Consider the following 26,534-nt stretch of genomic DNA (forward strand, 5'->3'; position numbering starts at 1 on the left):
AAGGGAGACAAAGATTGGTCACGTCAGCCATCCAGAGCGGTTCATCTGGAAGCACAGTGGCCCATCAGAGGAAGAACCTGCAGGTGAGTCTGTGAGTCGCTGGGCCGAACGTTCCCAAGTACAGACCGGTGACGTTCTGGAATCCTGCCTGCTCCGGCACGTGCACAGTTCCTTCACATCCTTAGCTGACTCTGCCCCAACGCCAGAGTGCCCGACCAGAGTGACCGCTGACATCCCACACACTTACTTCAAAATATTTACAAGCGGTTTCCAGCATTTTTTTCTGAAACAAATCACAGTCCTTTGGGTCTACCAGTTTGTCTCCATACACGCGAGAGGATTCGTGCAGCCACAGGCGGATTAAATCATTCGGACATTTTAAACATTCAGGCGAAGCAAATAAAATCCCCTACAAGACAGGAATGGGAAGAATTAAAAATTTGGAAACTGATAACATTCCACAATATTCTTTTCCTTTAACACTATAACTGTATACTCAATTCAGCAATTTAAGTTAGAAGAAGTACTCTAAATACAATTATTATAATAGTAGTTTTACTCTCTGATAAGTAATATCTTAAAAACTGACTACCATCAGACCCAGGTTCAGAAAGTAGGTAAGACTGTATCTCACAAGCCACCAAGGAAATAAGTAGCTCATCGGAGGACTTGCGTCTATCAAGTCTCCCAGCCGATGATGTTTCCCAAACCGAAGTACAAAGAGCTAACACGAATGTTAGAGGATCAACATTTTTTAATCCTAAAACCTTTTTGGTATCTGTCAATCTAACCTTTCCATTTAGCAGATGAAGAATATGAGACCAAAAGTAAACTGCCTGAAATCACGTTTTGTGGGTAGTTCCAGAACTAGCCCCCAAACCATTCTCACTCCCCACCCCCCGCCAACACTGGGGGTCAGTATCTCGGATTCACAGGACCCGCTCCTTCCGGAGAGAGTCAGCTGGCCCTGGACTCAGAGGAGAGCACAGCAGCTGCTGCTGTGAGGAGTAGCTGCCAGATTGGACATAAGCCACGAGCAAGCCTCTGATCCCTTGTCACCTACTGCTTTCCTCCCCCAAATCAGCTTCGGGGTGTCTGGGGGGCTCACTCAGTTAAGCATCAGACTGATCTCGGGGCCATTAGATGGAGCCCCATGTCGGCCTCAGTGCTCAGCCCAGCATCTACTTGAGATTGTCTCTCACCCTCTTCCTCTGTCCCTCCCCCTGCCTGCTCTCTCACACTCTCTGATAAATAAATCTTTTTTTTTTTTAAATCGGCTTTTAAACAACACTGTAATGAGCAGAGTTGTTCCAGGGGTGCTAGAAACCCAGCACTGAGAATGAGTGAGTGGTCCATGTTCTCAGGAACCTGCTGTCTGACACAGTGTTATGGTTTTAAGGCATTTGCAGTGATATAGAAAAGAGGCTTACAAAAATATAAAGAAGCAAAAATCACCAAATCTAAAGAAGTCTCCTGAAATTCTCCACTACCTCTCTCACAAAAGAACCTCAGGACATAAATAACCCTCCAACCGCTTTCACTGTAGAGGGTAGATCACACCAGTTCACTTTTTATTTTTAAATTCTGGTTTCAATTCCTTCTTTGGAATTTCCTTTCTAAACCAAATACAGAAACACCATCCTTTTACCAGCTAAGTCCATCAAGAGTCAAGGTCAAGTCAAAACAACCTAATGGTGTAAGAAATGGTGACGTTTCTCGTGATGTATGTTTAAAAATGATATTGTATAAATATGAAAAAATAACAAATGATCCCCCTCCCTTGGCCCAAAAGGCACTCCAATATTTACACAGAACACACAGAACAGGGAGTCAGACTCTTACCCTTGCTTCTGAAGCTAAGTCTCTGCACAATCCGTGAGAACCCACTAGTCCCATCGGTAAAATGGGAATAAACCTGCCATACAGACTTCTCAGAGGAGTTTACGGTGCGACATCCAAGAATACAGGCCACAGTACACAGCATCACCTTGAACTAAGTTCCCTAACTGAACAGCATTAATATTACCAGAATCATTCCTCCGCCCAAGATGCCACCAAGAACCCAGAGCCACCAGGTACCTGGAAGACGTTCGATAGGTCTCTCAGATTAAAGAGGTAGTGGAATTTAACAGCTGTGGGTAAAAAGTTATGTGTCATCATCTGATGGAACCTGATTGTTGCCTGTATCAAAGAGGGCCCGCTCCTGAGAAGTGATGGACCAAAGGCTTGCTGCTGAAAATGGAAGTTAAGAATTTGGCTATAGATGGTTTGCAGTGCCTCCAAAGATGGAAAGTTGAATGCAAACACAGTGAAATGTCTCTGAAAAACAAAAGAAATCTTAGAATTATGTTTAATAGGGATTATAATGGTACCATTAAATTGCAAAAAAAAAGCGTCTCCCCCCTCCCTGTTTTTTGTAATTCCTTCCCGTATTCCATGCCCCCCTGCCATGTCACAGTGGTACCTTCCTCTCTGACTCTGGGCCTGGCTATAGGATTGAGCCAACAGAGTGGGGCGGAACTGACACCGCGCCAGTCACTGTCAGAAGCCTGTGTGTTTCCACTTGCTCCCTTAAGGCCCTACCTTCGTCATGAATTGTGCAAGCCTATTAATGGGTGAGACACCCACGAAGCTGAGCCACCCTGTCCTTCCCACGTTAGCCAAAGCCACCACAGCTTTGCTGATGGAGTCACTGAGCCAACCCCCAGCTGGTTCCAGACGAGGGAGTAAGCAACACTTACTGTCGTATACTGTTGTTTTATGTATGTTACAGGTAGTGGGGGGTGTTGTTATTAAAAGGTTATATGCACATACAAAACATGCACGTTAACATTTTTATCAGCTTTATTCCTAATTCCAAGATGTGAAAACAAGCGAGGCATCGTTCAATAGGTGAATGGGTCAACAAACTGGTACACAAATATGACGGATATTATTACATAGAGGTTAAAAAAAATGACCTATCAAGCAAAGAAAAGATATGGAGAAAGCTTAAATGTCTATTTAAGCCAAGTGAAAGAAGCCAATCTGAAAGGACCTCATCCTCTGGGATTTCAACTATGTAACATTCTGGAAAAGGCTAAACTATGGAGACAATGAAAGGACCACCTGGTGGACAGGGATTCCGGAGGGAGGGATGGATGATCAGGAGGAGTCCAGGGGAATTTCGGCAAGTGAAATTATTCAGTCTGGTATTTTCATGGCGATACCTGGCATTCTGCATTTGCCAAAACCCACAGAATATACACCACAAAGAATGAACTCATGTGTAAACTTTGGCCTTTGGTCAATAATAATGGATTGAAATTGGTTCATCAACTGTAATAAAGTCAGGACACTCATGCAAGATGCTCGTAATAGGGTAGAGTGAGGTAGGAGGAGGAGGAGAGGGTATTATGGGAACTCTCTGCAGTCCTTTCAACTAAAACTGCTCAAACAGTCTGTAAACCTGTACCTGCTCTTAAAAAATGGTCTATCGGAAAAGGCAAAAGCTACTGAACATAATTAAAAGAAACAAAAACATAAATAAAATTAAATTTAAAAAAGCTTAACGCACTTCACAAAAGTCTGGTAGGAGCCCTAGTCTGTAGGAAAAGCATCAGGAATCACAGTCTACAATGTGTGAGGTTCTCCTTTGGGCCAGTTAGGAGCCGGCAGGACTCTACCTCTACCTGGAGTCGAGGATTGATCGTGGAGCTGCCCACCATCAGATTCATGCAGGCAACATACTGACAGCTGTGGACTTCTCGAAGCATCACCTTCTGTCTGTCGTACCTGAAAGACAGCCAACAGGACCGTAAGCCCAAAATCTGAAGATGAAAACACAACAAAACGCCCCCGTTTATGCAGGTCTTCCTCATACATGATCTCCTTCGATCTTTATAACCACTCTGTGACGTTGGGCATGTTAGCCTCAACTCAGAGACACAGACACCAAAGCTGACGAAACGGAAGTCTTCACAGCTCCTCTGATGCCGGAATCAACACAGGGAGCTCATTCAATACGTGCTGTTCCTGCCTAGGGATTCCCACGGGATCCTGTTTCTGGCGAGGCTGGGGGCTCTCCCTCTAGGTAATGGAAGGGATAGACACGAGGCAACACCCAGACATTACCAAGCAGTGACATCTCGCAGAGTAAGGTCAGGTGTTTAAGTACCTTAGTGCGAGTTAACAAATCTGTGAGTTCAATGCTTCAACTAGACAGTCATGTTTCTAAGACACTTTTCAATCCAATTCTTCCCAAGATACAAAGGGAACCTACTGCATTTACGATGATGAAAATGGGATCTAAAGTGAAACCCAAAAGTTATCCCAGAAAATGCTCCTCAGAAGAGGAAGAGATTGGGGTAATTTTCTTCTTCAGTGTTCACCCATAAAAACAGTAATTAGATTTCAGGAGAGAGTAAGACACAGAGAACCGCTTACCAGTGTCCGTAATCAACGTGCTGCCGAATCAGAGCGTGGGGCTGAACTGTGCCATAGGGGTCCACTTCGGGCATATTCATGTCATCGATGAAATAAACTAATTTTTTATTTCCTCCTGGACCATAGATACGACCAGCTTTTTTCTCTAGAGGTTTCTCAAGAATTCCTGGAACAAATGCATCATTTTGCCCACCCATCAGATAAAATGTCACTTTCTGTCCTTTGTCTTTCTTTCCCCTCATTTTTCATCTTCTGTCCATTTCATCCACTCCTAAGTCTTCAAGTATTAACTGCGCAGACTGGTATCAGTGATGACCCTCTGGTCACCGTCTCTGTGTCATGCTTTTCTGCCAACCTCCCTCCTATTGGCAGAGCTCACCTCGCCTCTCCTTTCCTGGAGAGTCAACATCTGACATAGGACATCACACTGGCCAGCAATCTGAGGACATGTCACTGTTGGTCTGCACTCTTTGCTTCCTGAACACACTCTAACCCATGGCCCGCTCCCTCAGTCCTTCCCTATCCCCTCTACAGGACCATCTATGCACAAGAGAGTCCCCAAACCTCTCTTCTTGGGTCATCCAATGGCACAAGTGTAAGGAAGGCTGTACATAGACTCTACCCTGTGCACACATTAACTTACATTTCTTCATGTGCTGCAGTGACTTTGTGTGGACTTGAGAGAAAACCATGGGGGGTAGAAAATCCTGAACCGAGTGTGTGAGATACAGTGTCTCATAGCTGCTGGCTCTCCAAATAGACTATGAATAGCTTGAGGACAAGGACATGCCCATGACTATATTCCTGATGACAACCACAACAAGCCATTTGTTAAGTGAATCAAAGAACAACAAAGTGTATCATGAATAAGTTAACAAAGCCGTCTTCCAAGCACGGACTTGGCATTTCTAAGTGTGTACTTCCTGGCAGCCACTGGTGTCTGGACGTTTGACCCACACAAAACAAGCCTCTTCCCCACCCACAACCCACATCTTCCTTTTTCCCTCCTAAGCTCCTCTGTGAGATTAACAGTGTCTTAATCAAATGCCAAGCTTTAGTATCTTCTTTCTCTCCTGCTCCCAGATCTGCCTGACCACAACCTGTAAATGGTAACTCATGTCTCTTCCCTTTCACCATTCCTTCTACCATTTTAGTCAGAGCAACGTTACATTCAGCTGCTGTACTACACAAGGGGACTGGTCTCCCCACCTCAGACATCTCCCAAAGGATGGCCTGTGTCCTTGCTCCCCATAAATGGCTCATCATTTCCTACCAAATGAAGTACAGTCCCTTCAGCTTGCATCTTGGTTCTTCCTACAGTGACAGTGACCAACCATTCCACATTGCCTGGGACTATCCTGGTTTGTTTTCTGCGATAGAGCGAGCGTGTATGTGTGCTGGGGCAGGGGTGGGTGTGCTGGTGGGAAGGGCAGAGGGGAGAGGAGAGAATGTCCAACAGCCTCCACACCCCGTGCAGAGCCCAACTAGGGGCTCAATCTCATGACCATAAGATCATGATCTGAGCCAAAACCAAGAGTCGGACACTTAACCGAGTTACCCAGGTGCCCCAAACTACCCTGATTTTAACAGTAAAAATATCAAGTCCCAGAAATTCCCTTACTCTGGGCAAACCTAACAGCTGGGCCTTCTATCTACAGTCTAGCTCCAACGCACCACTGCAGCCTTTTCCCTGTCTTCTACTCCATCCCTGTGCTTTGGAGAGTCAATTAATTGAATGTCTTCTGTAATTTTCTTTCCTATGTTTGCTTACACTGATTTTTCTTTCCTAAATCCCATCTTTGCCTGCATACTATCCCACTGTGATGGTCTGAAACCCAAACCTTCTTTCAAATACACTGGTGTCTTTTCTGTGCTAATAGGCCATGTCTAAACCTTACACCAATGCCTTCACCCTTTCAGCTATTATCAAGATGAACTCATCGCACAGTCAAGTACTTTGTTCAATTATGGGATTGTAGCCCTCAGCTTCCATTTACAAGTGATAAAGTGATCCCTCCTTCTGCATCTGTGAATGAAAACCATGCACAGGACACAACACTTTGGGAAAAATAGATAAATAATATAGATTTGCTAAAGAATTAAATGAAACATCGCCAAGTTGGATTTTTTTCACTGTTTCACTCATGAGGTCAAGGAAGACAAACCTCACTAAGAGATTACAAAACATAACTCTTGGCTGAGTTAATGGTGTCAGTCAGTAAGAAAATGTGTTAATACTCTCTACTGATAAAGCTAGGAAAACAGTAACAACACATATTCATGCACATACACGTGCACAGATGCATGCGCGCACACACACACCACAATCGGGGCAACTCAACAGGTTTAATCAACTACTGGATAATAGGGAGTTTCACTGTCCCCACCACCAACACAACCCGACACTCTCCTGGGCAGTGACCGATCTGCCCATATCAGCTCTTTCTACACTCTCTCCTTTGCTTCCCGTGTCTACTTAGCTTGCCCTTCCTAACTCAGAATGCCCCAATGCTGTGTGGTTCTTTTGTTTACACCGATACGTTTATTCAAAGGCTAAAATTATTCTTATAATTTTCCTAAGATTTAATTAACAGCACATGGCCTGGCATTTCATCAACATGGTTTTAAGGAAGTTCTCCTAAATCAATCCTTTACTTGAAAAGGTAACCAGGGCATTCTCCCTTGTGGACAGCCTTATGTTGCTAGGGCTCCAGAAAACTGACTAAAGGTGACCAAAGTGTATAGAGGCAAAGCAGTGAACACCGGTGATGCCGATTCTTGCTGTTCTTACAAGTAAAAACCCTTTATCTGATAGGATCTCACTGATTGTGGACTTTGAGAAACAAGACAGAGGATCAAAGGGGAAGAGGGGAAAAATATGAAACAAGATGAAACCAGAGAGGAAGACAAACCATAAGAGACTCTTAATCTTAGGAAACAAACTGAGGGTTGCAGGAGGCGGGGGCGATGAGATGGGTGGGTGATGGACACTGGGGAGGGTATGTGTTGTGGTGAGCACTGTGTGTTGTGTAAGACTGATGAATCATAGGCCTGTACCCCTGAAATAAGTAACACACTATAGGTTAATAAAGAAAAAAGAGTAGTAACCCACATAAAGCCATTAGTGATATAAAAAGCCAAAATCACAATATTGAAACAAAGTATATTTTACCCCAACTGGTGGTAAGTAAAAATTCATCTGAGGCCAAAGCAAAACGTCTAAAGCCTAGAGAAAAGTAGTCCTCCCCTCCCGCTACATGCCCCAGCCTTGACCATTTCTGATGCCTTGTTTCAAAAATATAAGCAGGAAGAAAACTCACTTTGCAGAGCTGCAGATGTCGTGTAGTAGTTGAAAGGCACACGGGACACGATGTAATCCTCAGAGAGACTTGCCAGCGTGTCGCTTACAAAGGCTGTCTTTCCCACCCCAGCATTTCCTACCAGCATTAGGGGTTGTCCTTTCTCAAGCAGCAACTCTATGAAATACCGGAGACGAGTTGTTTCTGATGTGGGAACCACAACTCTCTGGGGTAGGGTGGAGGGAACAGAATGGGAGAAGTCAGAAAGAGAGGCATTCCGAAATTTTCTATCTTAACCGACACAGTCACTGGAGAATTGAGACCCAAAGAATTCTTAAGTCAAGTTCGCACTCAGTACGGGAGATCTTACCTGATTTTCAGTTTTAAATTATCAGAGTTCAGACATCATAGCTTGAGGAGGGCGACTGGGTAATGCCATCAAAATTCAGTAGTATAAGCAATAGATCTACCTTTTCCAACTTAAGTGGTAGTCAAAGCCCCCATCATAGCCCTCGTGTTAGGCATACAAGGGAATCCAATAAAGGTTTAGGAAACCGTCCACCACTCTCTAGGAGCTGAGAGAACATTCGAGAAGTTAAGTCGCACATAAATCAAAGTTGGGAGCAATGCCTTGGCCGGGTAAGAGTAAGTGGCCCAATGATCAGGGCAGAACTTACACTAAAGGAGTTCAGCACGGGGAGAGACCCACTGGTGGGAAATAGTGATGTTAAGTGAAATATTCCTAAGTCCAAAGTACATGTTGAACACATTATGCATTGTTTTGTTAAAAAAAATCTTTATAGCAATCCTTCTGTTTTGAAAACTGGTGACTTATTTATACACTTTATTGTTTCGCAACAAATGTGAGGTGGCTTAGGGGAATACAAGAAAATGAAGAATGGAAATAAACACCAGATTCAGGGAATACAGACTAATACATAATGCCAGGGAGAGAGGTAGCAGGCATAGACACACAAGAAATAGAATCCTGCTTGGTGATTAAAACAGAGTTGACATTTCTTACATTTTTGGAGGCCAAATTAAAGAGGTAAAGAACCACTTGCAAGATTCAGACTGTTCTTAAAAAAAAAACAATGAACACCTAAATTCTACAATATATTCTCCCGTTTGGTTAGCATATCCTGAATACAACTGAATATTTTATAGATCATTCAGGATCATTTTCATGATTATAAATATTTACACTAGAATTGTTTTATTTTTATTTTATTTTTTTAAGGTTTTTATTTATTTATTTGACAGGCAGAGAGAGAGAGTGGAGGAAGCAGGCTCCCCACTGAGCAGAGAGCCCGATGTGGGGCTCGATCCCAGGACCCTGAGATCATGACCTGAGCCGAAGGCAGAGGCTTTAACCCACTGAGCCACCCAGGCACCCCTAGAATTCTGTTTTAATTTGGTGGTACTCTTGGGGCCTCCTGAAAGGCACAGGCTGTTCGATGCTACACCAAACAGAACCAGATGACTGCTTTTTATCAGAGTTACATTTTACAATAAATATTTTTTCCTCCTTTTGGCTCTTCATTGTCTTCAGGTGTCTTAATTTGGCTATTAGCTCTGTCTCTACACATTAACACCAATAATTCACACTTCCTGACAGCTGGGTACGTGACAGGTATGATATTAAGCATTTCATACACTAGGTCGTCTGATACTCGTAACTCATCTACAACGGGGGTTGTGTCGTGATTTTCATTTCAGAGATGATGAAACTGAAGCTTAGAGAACACCAATAACTTGACGAAGGTAACAGCGAAGTAGTAAGTGATGGTACTTGGATTAAAGCCTAAGCCTGTCCAGAGCCAGCAAGAAGGCATGTCAGGACATGGATTGGACACACATTACTCCATCCCTTGGCACTTCCATTTTTCATATGTAAAAGGGTTATCCATAGCCTATGCCTTAGAAAGTTGTTTTAAGGATTAGTTAATCTACATAAAGCAATTAGAAAAAGGTCTGAGATAGACTTCTGTAATATTAGCATTGACTATTACTACTGACTCAGTATGGTTCCCTTCCAATATGTTAAGAAGTGGTTAGTGGACTAACCATGCTTGGTACCACTGTGTCGTAGAGGAAGACTATAAAGTCCTAATAGGTAAAGTGAGGCCGTTAGAGTGGGCCCTACCCCTATCTGACTGGTGTCCTTCTGAGAGGAGGAAATTTGGACAGACTTGGAGACAGTGCTCAGGGAGGCACACACAAAGGCCACGTGAGGACACAGCAAGAAGGTAGCCATCCTCAAGCCAGGGAGAGAGCTCTCGGGAGTAACCAAACCTTCCAACACCTCAATCCTGGATTTCTTGCCTCCAGAAAGAACTGTGAGGAAATGAATTTCTGGTGTTTAAGCCATCCAGTGTGCAGTATCGTGTTAGGGCAGCCCCAGCACACTAAGACAAGTAGAGTAGGCCCCCAGAGCAAAGACTGGTGTCCTCATACAAAGGGGAATTTGCACACCCAGAGACACACTTGGGGCAAATGCCACGTTAGGACTGGAGTTGTGCTGCCACAAGCCAAAGCACCCCAAGATCATGCGCAAACTCCAGACGGAGGCCTGGAACGGAGTCTCCTGGAGAACCCTCAGGAGGAACCATTCCTGTTAACACTTAGTCTTTCACCGTCTAGCCTCCAGCTCCTGAAAGTGAATACACTGGGTCTTATTTCACACTAGCTGCCTAGTTCCATAGAAACCCCGTATATTCTAGTCACACAGTGCTACCAGAAGCAGTAAGCTCCCCAGTGAATCAGAATGTCGAGGTTTAAAGAAGTCTAATGAAAAGGAAAAGAGACTGGGGCAGAAGAAGATGACCGAAGAATAATGTAAAACATCAGAGAAATGTAAAACAACGATTTATGAAAAGAAATAATTAAAAAAAAAAGATTCACTTAGATTTGTCAGCTGCCATGAGGATTTCAAACCTCTGAGTTGAGGAGCTTAAACACTATTTTATGGCTGGGGGGGGTGTTAAAGAAGTTCCACATGAAAAGTGCTAATAAATTCACAATACGGTCAGACATAAGAATCATTGGAACTAACAGAAATAGGTCTTTGATTTTTAATAAGACACAAAATTGCTTTTGTGTCTTATTAAAACAGTTATAATAGACTTAGGTAGAAATTTTTTTTAAAAGTTTGCATAAACTTAAGAGCCATCTCAGTAGTTGTTCCTAGAACTAAGATTCTTCTCTCCCAGGCAATATGCTATATGCTCGACCATATCAACAAAAATTTCTCATCAGGCAGGACTTATGAGCAGAAAGACTGTTCAAATATGAAACGAAAAGGCTCAAAGCAGCACAGTGTGGCTTGAAAATTTCTAGGTTCCATCCACCTACCTTCAGAGGGACCTCTGGATCCATAGTAAATGTGGGGACCTTCTCAGCCCAAGGCAAAAATTTCTTAGTTTTGTGGTCCAGATAATAATCGAAGATCGTCCCCTGGGATGGAAACTTCACTGCTTTCATCTCTTTATGCCACCACCGACTGAATTCAGCTTGAGAGTCAGAAAGCTAAGAACAACAAGAGAAATCCTTACTGCAGACCTAGAGGTAATTCTGAACACATACGAAGCCCCTCCAAATCCCGCTGAACAGTTACTTGCAGTTATAATACAGTTATAATCATAAATGGGCTAGAGTAACTGACCCAAGAAAAATAAATAACCAGAAGTAACTTATAATGAGTGATAATATCAGAGAGGCAGAGAGCTATAATTGCCATACATCCAAAAGGTACAAATTTTCTGGAACAATTATTAACTTAAAAAGCAAAGTAAGGTTAAGTGAACCTTCGAGTACCCCTGGGTTATTTAATTTAACAATGAGCTCTCAGGCATATTACCATCTAGTTCCAGTGAGACAGTGTTTCTCAAACACTGGTGTTGATTTCTACCAATATTCACACCAATTCTCGATAAAGTAGGAGAGATAAGAACAAAGGAACACTTTTTTTAAAAAACTGGTAACATTATTTGATTTATATACTGCCCTCTATTTGAGCTTACAGGCTTCTTGGACCCCTTGCCGTTGAAATAGCTTTTCCTTTATAAAATTATGGTATTCCTTATGGCCATTATTTATAAAATGTCCTTATTTCGAAAAGTAAACATTGGGTAACCCTATCTCATTCCTTCAAGTCACAGAACAACCTGGCAGAGGGACTTCTTCACCTGCAGGATCTGCCACCACCCTGAGCTTGGGGCAACTCTAAGGACAGTGTGTGGGAGTGGCCACGGCACTCAGCAGTCTCATACTCTCCAAGACCTTAACTCCCATTTTTCTCCGGTCACATTCTTAAAACTGCTTTTTCTTTGGTATCCTACGTCCTTGGACTATGGCCCACTTCTTGTGCTGGGCTGATCGCACGCATGAGCAGAGACAGGAGGGCTGGAGAGCAGGGGTGTGTGCGGAGGGCAGAGAAGGCTGAGGAGTCTTCACAGGCAGAGCTTGCCTCCATCTGCCAAACACGCTGAGCTCACGCTCCTGCTCACCACCACTCATGTGTTCATGAGTCCAGACTCGTGTGAGTTATTTTCAAGTTGGTGGCATGGCTACTTTATCTCCCTACAAAAGTTGGTCTTAAATCAAATCAGTTCCAAAGGCAAAACACTTAACACTATTCTCTGTAGGCAGAAGACCTAGGACGTGGACTTTACATCAAAATTTGCTAACCACTACAACAGCAAGATCATTTTGGTAACACAGCTCTGATTCATTAGTGCACTCAACTACAGTGCATTTGTTCTAGACTGGGGAGGAAAGCCAACCGAGTATCTGCCATCACGGAACTTACAGGGAGATACAAGCAGAGACCCGAGGAAGCAGAGGCTAAGCCGATAAATGCGGAAATAAACAGGTGCTGTGAAAGCAGAGTTTGCTTTAATGGAGAGTAACAGGGGTGAATCTATTGTTATTTCAGTTCCAGTTCGTTAACATACAGGGCAATACTGGTTTCAGGAGTAGAATTCAGTGATTCATCACTTACGTACGATGCCCAGTGCTCATCAGAACGAGTGCCCTCCCAAAACCCATCACCCATCCAGCCCATCCCCCACCCGCCTCCCTCCATGAACCCTCAGGGTGTTCTCTCTCTTTAAGAGTCTCCCTGGGGGCGCCTGTGTGGCTCAGGGGGTTAAGCCGTTTCTCCACCTCCTCACCAAAAAGGGGGTGAACCTATTTTAATTGGACGTTCAGGTGAGTTATCTCTGAGAACTGGCACAGATTAGGGAGAAGACAATTGCAAGAAGAAGGAAGAAGTCACCACGGGTGAAGATCCTATGGTACGAAATACCTTGGGTTCTAGAAATGGGCACCGCAGCTGGCGGAAGCAGGTGGGAGGTCAGGGGTGGGGAGAAGGGGTGGCTGAAGAAGCAGGAAAAGACTGGCAAGGACCAAAGATCCAGGAGCCTTGTAAATAATATTAAATTTTTCACTTTATCCTAAAAGCAAATGGAATCCATTAAAGTGTTTTAAACTCTCAAGTGTATCCTATAATTCAATTTACATTTTAAAAAATCGCTCCGGCTGCTGAGAGGATAATGGATTATGGGGGAGGACAGAAGCAGACCAGTGAGGCTGTTCCCTTAGAAGCCAAGTGAGAAGTGATAATAGCAGTTGATGGGAGCTCGGGGAGAGCTGATCAAGACTTATTTTGGAAGCTGCCTGCAACGGCCTGGCTTAAGAACACAGGAGCGGAGCCAGCGTGCTGCAGTCGGAGCGTGGCTCAGACATCACCTGGGCGTCCTCAAGCAGGCTATCTAAGTTTCGGCTCTTTTGTAAAAGGGGAAGAGGATAGCTGTACTTATACATAGAGGTTTTCTTTTTTTGAAAATTTAGGAAAGTAGCAGACTAAGAGGCGTAAGCACATTCTCGGACATCCAACAGGCACTCAGATTTGTTCAACTAATAAAAGGCAATCTTAAGAGTATTTCTCCCAGCTTGCCTTCATGTTTACAACTTAATAGCTACAGCTTTGAATGTTTTGTAGTTAGAGCTCTTCTGAAGATGTGAAGGTTGTGGTGATGAGGAGGAGGAGGAGGATGAAGGAGATGAATCTCATTTAGGGAGAAGAGCGTCGGAGGAGTGAGGGGACCACTGTGGTGGCCCAGGGCCTGGCCTGATGGACTGTTGGGAAGGCAGCCATGTTTGAAAACTGGAAAGATGAAAAGGCAATCAGCTGGGAGGGAAGTAGGCAGGAATAGAGAGATTTCCACTGTCTACATCCTACTCACACAATTTTACCTGGTTTATATCCTAGTGAAGTAAAACCTTGGGGAGAACCCTAGAAAAAAACATAAAAAAACATGGGGGTTGGGATAAGTCAGGGAGAGGGGGAGATTCTGCCCACAGCCTCCATGAAGGAGAAGCTCACCCATGCTGTAAATTGTGCCTGAGAAAAAACACACGATGTCACCCAACGCCAACTCTTAACTCTTACTCAAAGCAACGCAGGCAGCTTTGCTTTAGAAAGCCCTTGGGTATTACAAAAGGAAATGTGGGATCAACATCAGATCGAGCAGGCCAAGTGAATTCCACGCCTGTTTGTAGACATGATTTACGGCGACCTAGTGACAAGAAGAACTGGCCCACAGGTTTAAGCAACCGTGTATCTGAGGACCTACAACAAGTCAACCAGTGGAAATATGGGGCCCTTTTGGCTGTGATGCCTTCTAATTTAAATGGAAATATCTGGCAAAGTCTGGAAGAGGGATGCCGTTTATTTTTAAGGCAAAGATTCAAGGGTACATGTAAGATCAGTTATGACCATAAGAGATCCTGAGGTACCCTCAAATGGGTGGCCTTTGGAGATGTACACAGGCGTGAATCCTGGTGCAGTCATTTCCTATCAGCATAACCTTGGTCAAGTCCCTCTGTCCCTCTGAGCTTTATGCGCACCATGAAGACAGCTTATACAGTTACTGGAAATGTTACGTGGCAAAATCTACATAGAGGGGAGCATGGTGGAGATGAGATGTGCCATCTTCTAGCACCGAAACACTCCCACTTTGCACCTGAGTAAGTCTCACGTGTGACTACGCACATATGCACGCACTCGAGCAAGCGCGTCTCACGCGTTTGCCCAAAAGAAAGGAGCAGCCAAGGATGAGCTCCTCTAGGGAGTGCTGGGCAGGCATGGGAGCCTCATGTTCGGCTGAAGGCAAGAGCCACAGAAAGGATCTCGCCTGAGTTGAGTCTGGTTCGCAAATAATTACCCCAGGGATCATGTAAGAGACTGATTAGAGGCAAGAGACCAGACACAGGGGAAGGGATTTCAAGGTTCTTATGGGCTGTATACTGAATGTGTCCACCCCCGCCCCCGCCCCACATTCCTATTTTGAAGCTCTACCCCGCAATGTGATGGTATTGGAGATGGGGCCTTGGGAGGTAATTCGGTTTAGATGAGGTCATGAGACTTGGGCCTTTGTGATGGGATTAGCGTCTTTATAAAAAAGACATCAGAAAGCTTTTTATTGTTTTCTGTCATGTGAGGACACAGCAAAAAAGCAGCTCTCTGTAAGCCAGGAAGAGAGCCCTTGCCAGAACTTGACCGTGCTGGCACCCTGACCTTGGACTTGAGCCTCCAGAAATGAAAGTGAATTTCTGTCAGTTAAGCCATCCAAGGTACGGCATTTCGTTACGGCAGCCCGAGCTAAGACACCGTGACAGCCCAGGAGGACGTAAAGATGATACATTCCTGAATCAAGGCTGTAGGGACGGGGAGGTGGGGACAGACCTAACAGCTGTTGTGTGACTGAAAGGATCTGCTGACCACTGGATACAGAAGTAAGGAAGAATGGGGTCTCCTGGGTTTTTAACTCGAGCAACTGGAAGGAACGTGAGTATCCCCGAGGATAAGAAAGGGTGAAGAGGAAGAGCCAGCCTGGGGGTGGGGCAGAGGCAGAGCTCTGTCTCTGGCCCAGGGAGCGGGACTGGCCTCTGGAAGAGCACACTGTTGGCACTGCTCCCCAGGCAGGTGGAATCACCGACCCCTGAGCTCCCAAGAAGATGTGGGGCAGCGTCAGCCCAAGTTAGAGCTACCAGCCGGGATGAGCTTGCCTAAACACACCAGATTACAAGAGAACAGGGCCAACGGCAGAGATTTATGATGATGTTAAAAAAAAAAAAACAAAACAAAAACAAAAATCAAACCAACAGGGATCACATGACAACCTGCCCCCAAGTAAAACTCGTTCTATAAATTATTTCTGTGAACCATCTCAAAACATACCTGATCTTGCAATAGAGTGCCTCCGAACGCCCAGATACAAGCAAAGACAAAGTAGACTTCATAAACCTCTTTTGGGCTGTCCAAAGGTACATTGTCAGGAGTCAACAAGCATTCCAGAAGAGTACAAATTGTCTAAAGAAAAAGAAATAGCTATTCACGTAGGGCAATAGCTCCTTAATAGCAGAGTCAGGTCATAGGACATACTAACCAATCCACTTGCTCCTTAAGAGATTATAGAATTTTCCCCAATCTGTGATGTTGAGACAGACAAAAATCACTGCCTTGGTTTTCTAAGTCAGTAGTGGAAAATCTCTGCCACTTTTTTTATTTTTTATTTTTTTTATTTTTTTATTTTTTTAAAGATTTTATTTATTTTTTGACAGAGAGAGAGAGAGATCACAAGTAGGCAGAGAGGCAGGCAGAGAGGCAGGCAGAGAGAGAGGAGGAAGCAGGCTCACCTGCAGAGCAGAGAGCCCGATGCGGGGCTCGATCCCAGGACCCTGAGATCATGACCTGAGCCGAAGGCAGCGGCTTAACCCACTGAGCCACCCAGGTGCCCCTCTGCCACTTTTTTTTTTTAAGATTTTATTTATCTATTTGACAGAGATCACAAGTAGGCAGAGAGGCAGGCAGAGAGAAATGAAGGGAAGCAGGCTCCCTGCTGAGCAGAGACCCTGATGAGGGGTTCGATTCCAGGACCCTGAGATCATGACCCGAGCCGAAGGCAGAGGCTTTAACCCACTGAGCCACGCAGGCACTGCCATCTCTGCCACTTTTAATGAAACCAATCTTCTAAGTAATCAACTATTTTTAAAAAAGGACTATTTTATCCAATTTGTAATCACTGTAATAAACATGGGTACATACAGGCACAAAGTAAGATAATGGGGAATATATCTAAGCTCTTTTTTATTAACAGGGAGTCACAGCACCCAGAGTTGTCTAGAGCTCGCATTTTCACTCAGTAACAAACTCCAGATACCCTGCCTTCCCAGTAAAGTGCTGCCTGAACGTTAGCAGTGGGAATGGACGCATAGGACTCCACTTGACAGAGAGGCATTTATTCATTTCCCTCTTGCTGGACATTTAGATAACCCACTTTCCCTTAGTGCTTTGGCCGTGGGTTTTTCCTACCTGTTGTATAAACTTAGAAAGACAGACTGGCAGCCTTCGCCTGTGACTTTTTTTTTTTTTTTTTTTGAACACCGAACTAAATTTAACCTTGGAAGAAACACTATTCAGGAACTTGTCCTTTACTCCCTCCATGTGAGACGGCAACGTGCTGTTGGTCAGAAACACAGCCTGAGCTCAGGACAATCAGGTCGGTGAGGAGGGGTACATGGCTGCTTGCAAAGGCCTTTCCCAAAGGGAACAATAACCCGTCGTGAACATGTTTTCGAGCTACTTCTCTGAAGCACAGGTATAGGGGTCACACAGCAGCGGTGTCCCAGACTCTCAGAACTCCTGGAACCTTTCCCCTGGCTTCTGGAGGCAGCCTGAGATCTGATCACTATCACACAGACAGCAATGCAAGCCACTACAGAAGTCAGAACTGCACGTGCGTCTTTCTTTCCCAGCCCCGGAAGCCAGGGAAAAGTCGTGGTAACACAGGAAAGAGCTCCTGGAAGTAATTTATAAAGGTTTTCAACTTGAAAAGTGGATCACCTGTTGTATTTTTCGATCTTCTCTCTTGATTTCTATTATGTTATATAGTTTCATATCTGCCAATTTAAAATAATCCCCCAAAAGATATAAAAATCACCCATTTGGTATCGAGAAAAATAATGTAAGACTGTGAGGCTTTGCTACTTCTGAGTAGAAGCCCTGGTGCTGTAAGGGACTATTAAAACCAAAACCAAAACGGGGACTGGAAGATTTCAGCGTGTCCTCATCTGCTGATCTGGGGACTTGACTAACTCATCACTTCTCTGTTTTCTCCCCAATGCAGTACTTGGAAAACACTTGGAGCTCTGTGTCAGCAATTAGTAACGTCAGACTCTGGTGTATATTATGAAGGAATTAATATGACTAACCAAACTTAAAGCAAATACATGTCATTTATTAGAAAACAGAGGACAATTTCTTAAAGGAGTCATTTGAAGGTGCTCCCCTTTGTACTCATGTTCATCTCAAATTTTGTCTTTGCAAGTAATCACAGAAGAGAGACTACTCTATAAACAGCTGCTGGAAGGAGCTGAGGACAAAATGCCATTTCTGAATACTACAAAAGGAGGAAGTGAGAGGGAAAGTCATATTAATTCCTACTGACCTATTTTCACACTACTCTTGAAGGAAAAAATTCACACTACAGAGAATCACATAAATACATAAGTCAACTCGAGAAAGAACACAGTCATGCTTTTTGCAAGCACTACACCAGAGGAAGTCTAATTAGGCTAACCACATAATTAATTCATTATGAATAAATTCAGACCTGCTTTCAGAAATAAATTATACCTCGGATAATTACTGTTGAAGACTATCGTTTACTTAATTGGTGTGTGAATTATCCAAAAACCTGAACTTTCTCTTCTTATTATGCTTGTGACTCTTTCTAATTTAGCTTCAAACAAATCTGGTAATAGGAACTTAAAGGTAACAAAGTACTCTCACACCAATTTTGTTCCTAGAGAGAGAAAAAAAAAAAAGGATTTCTAATTGTAAATCTTTTGTGAAGTTTTCTACTTATAAAGGCTGGGGACTGTTTTTCTTCATGCTGAGATTAAGATCACAACCTTCATTTCTGTGTGCTGCGAATTATTTTCATTAGCTTCCATGACAACCTATCATACATATACCCTTCAGTCTTACCAGCGGTCTCAGACCGAGGGTCAGAAGAGACGTGTTCCTGGAGTATTAGGAACTCCCCATGGAGACTGACCTGACTTCAGGAGTGTCTGGGGGAGGGGGTGAACAGAAAGGAAGAGCATGGGAGGGCCAGGGATGGTCCGCTCAGAAGATTTCTCCTACCGATTTACTGTAGTCAAAAACATACTGAGCCCCTTCTTTGGGCCAGTTGTTCTTCTTATTCTATTCCAATATACTTGGAGGAACACAATGATTAAGTAAACACGTACTTGGCCCCCGCTCTGTGTGAGGGAACTATGTACATTTCTGGGGACATAAAAATAAATACAAGGTGGCTTCTGGCCTCTAGATCACAGTCTCATGAAAACAACCAATCTACAAGTCTGAGTGATAACAGAAGGTGATAGGCGTGTCACAGAGGTTTGCAGAAAGCCCTGGGGAACAAGGAGCTGGGGAAAGAGAGGTGGAGCAACCTGACGACCCCCGCAATCTTTGCCTCCTTTTTTATTTTTCATTTTTCGTATTTTTCATTTTTTCAGCAGAGCAGCTATACAATGACTGCTGTATCTTTTTTTTTTTTTTCATTCTTTCAAGTAGGCTCCACACCCAGCATGGAGCCCAACACAGGGCCTGAATTCATGACCCTGAGACTGAGACTCGAGCTGAGATCAAGAGTCAGACGCCCAACCGACTGAGTCACCCAGGCACCCCTCTTTGAGTCCCCTTCCTCAAGCAAACAAAAGCTCCTGCTGCCTCATCAGTCCACACCACTGCATCAGGACCAGAGTGTACGATGGTGAAACCAGAGCCAGACCTGCACCAGGCTGTTCTCCGGAATTGAAGTGATAGTTTTCAAGCTTGTTCTCAGCTTATCCAAGCAGGCAGGAACGTATTTATCGAAAAGAATAGTTAAATTGGCCTTTTCTGATTGATGCTGCCTTCTGTCTATCCAACTGGCCACATACCTGAAAAAGAACACAGAAAAGCTTTTATTGAACACAAGGCTTGAAAAGGTGAATTTCACCAACTCTGAACTCCCCCCTCGCCACCCCTCCACCCAACACAGCTTGGTGCCACCCTTTGGGGACATGTGTAGTGAGTTCATTCTATTTCTCGACCTGCAAATATTTTTAAATGACCCCTTAAAAACTTGTTCTAATGGCCATTTTTACCCTAATGAAAAAACTGTAGAAGAAACTCCTACTAGCACTTAGAAGGCAAACATAATGGAGTCTAAGTAGGCCATTACTGAGCCTTTACAAGGAGGTGTAGCATGTCATTTCCTAAGGGACTGAAACTAGTTTCATAGAGTAGGCTTTATTTATGAAAACAGCTTGGGATATTTCTTGATTAATCTTGGCATCAATTACTTAGTAATGACAAATCAGTTACATATAAAAAGGTGAAAATTCCGCAGGGGCTATTTCAGAATCTCTCCTTTTCCACTGGCTTGGAGGGAACGCCAACCCGAGAAGCAGATAATGCATTTCTGATAAGTCGCTCTGAAATGGTATCTCATGCTTGGGCACATGTGTATTAATCTGGAGCTTACAGAAGGTTATCAATTTTGATATATTAATAACCCTAACATATTAATAAAGTCATACTTATCAATAAAATGAAACATAGCCTAGCAGCTCCCACAGTCGTCTCTGGGGAGACACTGTGTGATGCTAAATGAAAAATAATTGCTCAAAAAGTTCTCATCAAACCGGACGCAGTGATAAATACATCCAGCCACGAGCGGCGCAGCTACACAGCTACCGCTATACTTTGCTATAAGCAAATCAGATTTCACATTTCCACTATTGGAAGAAATTAAGGCAAGATAATTATCTCATAAAAGGCTCCCTTTGATTTTTACAAAGTGCCACAATAGGACTCTATTAACTATTCAATCACATTTACACTACACTGAGATTTACAGGATACCAACTGTCAAAACTTCTCCAGGTCCAAGAGAAATGATTTTCGGTGAAGTCCAGGTGCAGGATGGGAACTTGAGAGAGCATCTCCGGGTGGTGGGGGCAGCGGGCACCAGGGAACAATGGCAAACAAGTGTGAGTTACTGGAAATGAAGGCACGAGGGCCTCACCTACCTCTGAGCTGCTTATTCAAGCACACGGCAGCTGCCAGAAGCAGAATCTTAGCGTCCGGAGCTCACTGGGGCAGTGGGGGTGGTGAGGGGTGGTGAGGGGAGAGACTGAGCTCTCAAGGCCAACCCGGATCTGTAGCCCAACCACACCATTTTTTTTTAATTTTTAAATTTTTTAAATAAACATATAATGTATTATTAGTCCCAGGGGTACAGGTCTGTGAATCATCAGGTTTACGGACTTCACAGCACTCACCATAGCACATACCCTCCCCAATGTCCATTACCCCACCTCTCTCCCTACCCCTCCAACCCCCGGCCACCCTGTTTGTTTTGTGAGATTAAGAGTCTCTTATGGTTTGTCTCCCTCCCGATCCCATCTTGTTTCATTTATTCTTTCCCTACCCCCAAACCCCCCACGTTGCCTCTCCACTTCCTCATATCAGGGAGATCATATGATAGTTGTCTTTCTCCGATTGACTTATTTCGCTAAGCATAAAAGCCTCTAGTTCCATCCATGTCGTCGCAAATGGCAAGATTTCATTTCTTTTGATGGCTGCATAGTATTCCATTGTGTATATATACCACATCTTCTTTATCCATTCATCTGTTGATGGACATCTAGGTTCTTTCCATAGTTTGGCTATCCAGTCACACCATTTTTTAACTGCTGCCTAGGGTGAGTTGCTTTACTTCTCTGTGCTTTAAGTTTCTCACAATCTTCCTAGGATTATTGAGGATGAGATGATTTCTCATGCAGAAAGTGCTTGGATTATTATCTGACCTACAACAACTTCTCAATAAATGCTAGCCAGCACAGAGTTGGTTGAAGCCCGAGAACTGGGGTCAGATCCTGGCTCCGCTGATCTGTGCATCTCCTCAAGGCAGTAGAGTCCTACAGGGCCCAAGGGTTGGTGGCCAGTGCTCTGCTGGGCACAACAAATTCTGCCTCCACCCCCTGGCCTTTGGTGTCAGTGAAGCAGAGGCCTATGCGGGGATGACCAGGGGCTAAAGCCTCCAGAGAGCCAGAGAAGGGGAAAAGAGCTCTGCCCGAGGGGGCAGGTGAGAGCTGCTTCATGGACCCACAGAGGCAGGAGTCCAAGTCTCAGAGAGAACACCTACCTGGTCCACGAGCAAATGCTGCCCTTGTACAAACTAGCTCCACGGGGTAGGACTTGAGTACGACCAAACCAGGAGATAGGATCCTGCATCCCCCGCCCCCTCAAAAGCCCCCAACAATTTCTGCTAGGGGTCAACCACACCACATAGCACAGGGAGTTAAAAAAAAAAAAGTCTATATTGTCAAATATAAACAGTTTAAAATTTCACATATAAATTATGTATACATCTTCATAGTTTGGGATAAAAATAGACGTTAAAACACAGTGAATTCAGAGGAAGACACCATTACCCTCAGCAATGGCAGAAACGGAAGGTCCAGATTCTTTCCACCGTACTTCATAAAAAAGTCCCTTAGGGTTTCTAAGAGATGCTGTACCTTTGAACATGACCAAATGAAACTTAGTGCTATTGTAGGACACACCATGGCAAATGACATGCTAAAAGGGCATATTTATTTCTTACTTACATAAGAGATCACTGGGGCCCCTGCCTCAGGAAGGGGCCACACATGATGCCTTGAACATCATCATCACACCAACATTCAGCTTACGAACAGAAGATCTTCTGTTCTTCAGCCTTTGCAAATGTGTTCCCTACCATCAGCGGTGTTGCCCGGCCCTTCTTCAGATAGGCTGTTCGCATGACCACAGGAATCTAAGACCCTCCAGTTTGGAAACTACCTAGGTAGCTCAAGTTTTCAGGTTCCTGAGGACTCTTCAATTTATTCTTCAAGAGTCTGGGACCGGAACAGTGTCCTGGAGAAGAGCAGGAACTCACCAGAGCTCTGGTTATTTATATACTGGCCCCCCGGAGCAAGATGTAGGCTCTCTTGTCATTCACAGGTGGCCCAGAGAAATGGCCCAAGTTACCACGTGCTGACTGGCAGCGAACGTCGATGGTTTCTGAATCCGCATGTTTGCAAATATATACAGGCTGACAAGATGGAAGGATGGGATTGAAAGGGCAAAAGACAACAAGCTCAGGGCACACGGGTGGCTCAGTCTGATAAGCTTCTACCTTCGGCTGGGGTCATGGTCCCAGGGTCCTGGGATCCAGCTGCACATCAGGCTCCCTGCCCAGCGGGGATCCTGCTTCTCCCTCTGCCTCTGCCTTCCACCCCCCAGACTCATGCTCTCTCTCAAATAAATAAAACCTTAAAAAAAAAAAAAAAAGACAACAAGCTCATCCAATGCAGGTGAGAGGATAAGAGAGAGAAAATCGAAAGAGATTTTATCCATTAAAGTGATAAAGGAATAAGTATGATCTAAAGGTGGGGTTGTCAAAAGTTATCTTCCAGTAATCTCTAGGAATCAGAGTAAATTCCAGAGAGAGGCCCATATTTTCCTATCATTTTCTAGAAGTTGAGTAATATGCCGTTTGGTAGATCTCATTTTCAATGACGTTCACTTTAAATAATTTTAAGCTAAGCAACTTAAGTAATTTTAAGTTGAGTGATTTAGATAATTTAATTCTGAACGAATTTAATTCATTGCCTGTTTGCTTTTCCTTTTCTATGCACTTCATTCCTTTTTATGTATTTCATCCCTTTCTAATGGGGAAATAAATCTTGATTATTTTTTAGAAATTTTCTTCTAATGGGGTGCCTGGGTGGCTCAGCGGGTTAAAACCTCTGCCTTCAACTCAGGTCATGATTCCAGGGTCCCGGGATGGAGCCCTACATCGGGCTCTCTGCTCACCAGGGAGCCTGCTTCCTCCCCTTCTCTGCCTGCCTCTCTGCCTACTTGTGATCTCTGTCTGTCAAATAAATAAATAAAATCTTTAAAAGAAAAAAAAGAAATTTTCTTCTAATTCCTGTTCTGTTTCTCAAGATCTCAACAGACACATGTGAACTGTCCAGCATCCATCTAGTAAATTTACTTAGGACTAAGAAGTAGAACAGTATTTGATTTTGACAGCCAGTCCCATGTTCATGTGATTTTAAGGATATTTGTGTGACTTGATATGTTCTGTGTCTGTTAAGTGTGGATATAAAATTATTTTTTAGAGTAGCTTAGTGAATTTCAACAAAAATATCTAAAAAGCCTTCATGATAATGACACTACATTTAATTCTTAAATGAATCATGCAGACACTATAAACAAAATGTTTTATCATCTCTTCTATCCATAATAACGTAGGGTTTCCCACAATATGAATTAAGAAAATGGATTTCCTAATTCTGGTCACTGAAAGAGCCTAAAAGCAATGACCTATCAGTAGCAATGAGCACACCTAGCATCACTGTCTTGGATTCTAAATACCATTCCTTACACGAAAAGTCGTTCCTTTTGGCTCCTTGGAGAAATGACTGAATTAGGTGAAGGAAAGGAAGAATGAAAGGAGCCAGAATCATGCTGGTCAGCCTGAAAGCCAAGTGCTCCAAGACTGACTGAGGATGAAAAGTGAAAAAGAACAAGTAAGGGGCTGCCTGGAAAGGGCTCTTGTTGGCAAATTTGGGACAAAGCCAGCGCTCAGTATGATCATGTTGCTAATGAATTATAACCCACTGAACTAAAAGAAAAGAAACCATGAATGGAAAATGATGTCCATTAAGAAAGAAAGGGGGAGAGGGACTGAGAAAGCAAGAGAGAAAAAAAAAAAGGGAGGAGGAGGGGTGAGGGAGGGGATTAGGAGGAAAGAGGAGGAGGCATTCTTTATAGGAAAATGCCACCTCATCTAAATAGATAAAATATATATATATATATAATATATATATATTATATATATTATATATATATATAATATATATATATTATATATATATAATATATATATTATATATATATATATATATACATACTATATAATAGTAAATAGAAAGGAATGAATTAGGGAGTCACCACTCTGCAACCACCACTGGGTCTCTCTTCTAGGCATCTGACTGATTACCCTCAAAACTGTCAATGTCATGAAAGAAAAATGTGGGAGGGTATTCTGCATTAAAGGAGAAAATACAGACAAGTAGATGCAATGCATGATCTTTGTTGTGACACTGGATTAAAAAAAAGAAAAGAGGGGCTCCTGGGTGGCTCAGTGGGTTAAGCCTCTGCCTTCGGCTCAGGTCATGATCTCAGGGTCCTGGGATCGAGTCCTGCATCGGGCTCTCTGCTCGGCAGGGAGCCTGATTCCCTCTCACTCTCTCTGCCTGCCTCTCTGCCTACTTGTGATCTCTCTGTCAAATAAATAAATAAAATCTTAAAAAAAAGAAAAGAAAAAGCCTACCAAGGAACTTTCTCAGTTGACTGAGAAAATTTGAAAAGTTATTGTTTATCAGATACTACTGTATCCAGAACAAATATCTTAGGTATGTTAATTGTACTGGGTTCCCATAGGACAATTTCCTAGTTCTTAGGGAATAGATACTCAAGTACTCAGTGGTGAAGAGGCTTAATGTCTTCAGATAATTTTGCAAAAGTAAGTAAAAGGAGAAAATGTGCCTCTATGGCCATGAGAGAGAAAGAGTGCGCGCACATTCAGAGAGAAAGTACATGTAGTAAGACACTAACAAGTGGTACTGCAGGGAAAAAGTGTATAGTGTACTAGTACCATTGTAAATTTTCTATAATTTTCAACACTTTCAAATTAAAAAGTTCGGGGAAACTGAGACTGAAGATACTGGTTTGGAAAACTGGTTTGATAATTTTACCTCAGAAGGTAATTAAGCATTGAATGAGTCAATACATGCAATGCTATCCCATAATTAAAATTATGATATTAAAGTAAGGTAGCATATCCAATAAATATGGAGTGAAAACATATCCCCCAATCCAAAAAATCCAGTTTTTTTGTAGTTCGTTTAAAGATTCTGGGGGCACCTTGGTGGCTCAGTTGGTTGGGTATCTGCCTTCAGCTTGGATTGTGATCCCAGGGTCCTGCGATCGAGCCCCACATCTGGCTTCCCGCTCAGCCTGCTTCTCACTTTACTCCCCACTCATGGTCTCTTCTCACTATCTCTGTCTCTTTCAAACAAATAAGTAAAATCTTTTTTTAAAAATAAGGATTCTGGTGGTAGGAGGTATAAGTATAAAAATATCCTTTAGAGAAGATTTCCATTGTTTTGGTTAATGTTTCTGTGGTCAAACACATGAAAATTAAAACTTAACCTCTGACCTTAGATCAAACAAAAACCCTCCATAAAAATAAGTGTAATGATGAAGACAGAGCTGTGTAACTTTCGTAAGAAAGCAAACTGTTTTCTAATCAAGTAAGACTCTGACTTACTAGATAAAAGTCCTTCTTGAAATAAGGATTTAGACAGCTTTTATTGGCACAAATCTCCATGTGATGCTGCTGAGACCATGGGAATTGTGAGGTTCATGACTGAAGTCAGAGCACACCCAGAAAGGTGAGGGGTCCCTTGAAGGAAACGGGTTGTGGGGATGCATCTGCTCTCTGTATGGTAGGGAATCAATGGGTACTAGAGATTCTCTGTTAGCCAGCCCCAAACCCATAGAAACATCCTACAGAACAGTCTAAATCCTAGCTGAGAAAAGGACCTATTAGCTCAACAAGAACTCTCCATTTTAGGCTTTTGAAAATG

The 26,534-nt window shown here is 43.3% G+C and overlaps 1 protein-coding gene across 1 annotated transcript in view; it reads right to left on the bottom strand.

Moving 5' to 3' along the window:
• DNAH11 (dynein axonemal heavy chain 11) overlaps nt 1-26,534 on the bottom strand; it is a 325,583-nt gene that overhangs the window by 143,784 nt on the left and 155,265 nt on the right. Inside the window, exons 43-50 of the mRNA XM_046021406.1 lie at nt 19,592-19,742; nt 15,970-16,101; nt 11,075-11,252; nt 7,746-7,946; nt 4,426-4,591; nt 3,672-3,774; nt 2,080-2,319; nt 248-409 (exon numbers count right to left, since the gene is read on the bottom strand). Coding sequence (XP_045877362.1) covers nt 248-409; nt 2,080-2,319; nt 3,672-3,774; nt 4,426-4,591; nt 7,746-7,946; nt 11,075-11,252; nt 15,970-16,101; nt 19,592-19,742 — 1,333 coding nt within the window. The remainder of the gene's footprint in view (nt 1-247; nt 410-2,079; nt 2,320-3,671; nt 3,775-4,425; nt 4,592-7,745; nt 7,947-11,074; nt 11,253-15,969; nt 16,102-19,591; nt 19,743-26,534) is intronic.

This window comes from Meles meles, chromosome 10 (genome assembly GCF_922984935.1).
Source record: "Meles meles chromosome 10, mMelMel3.1 paternal haplotype, whole genome shotgun sequence".
NCBI lineage: Eukaryota > Metazoa > Chordata > Mammalia > Carnivora > Mustelidae > Meles > Meles meles.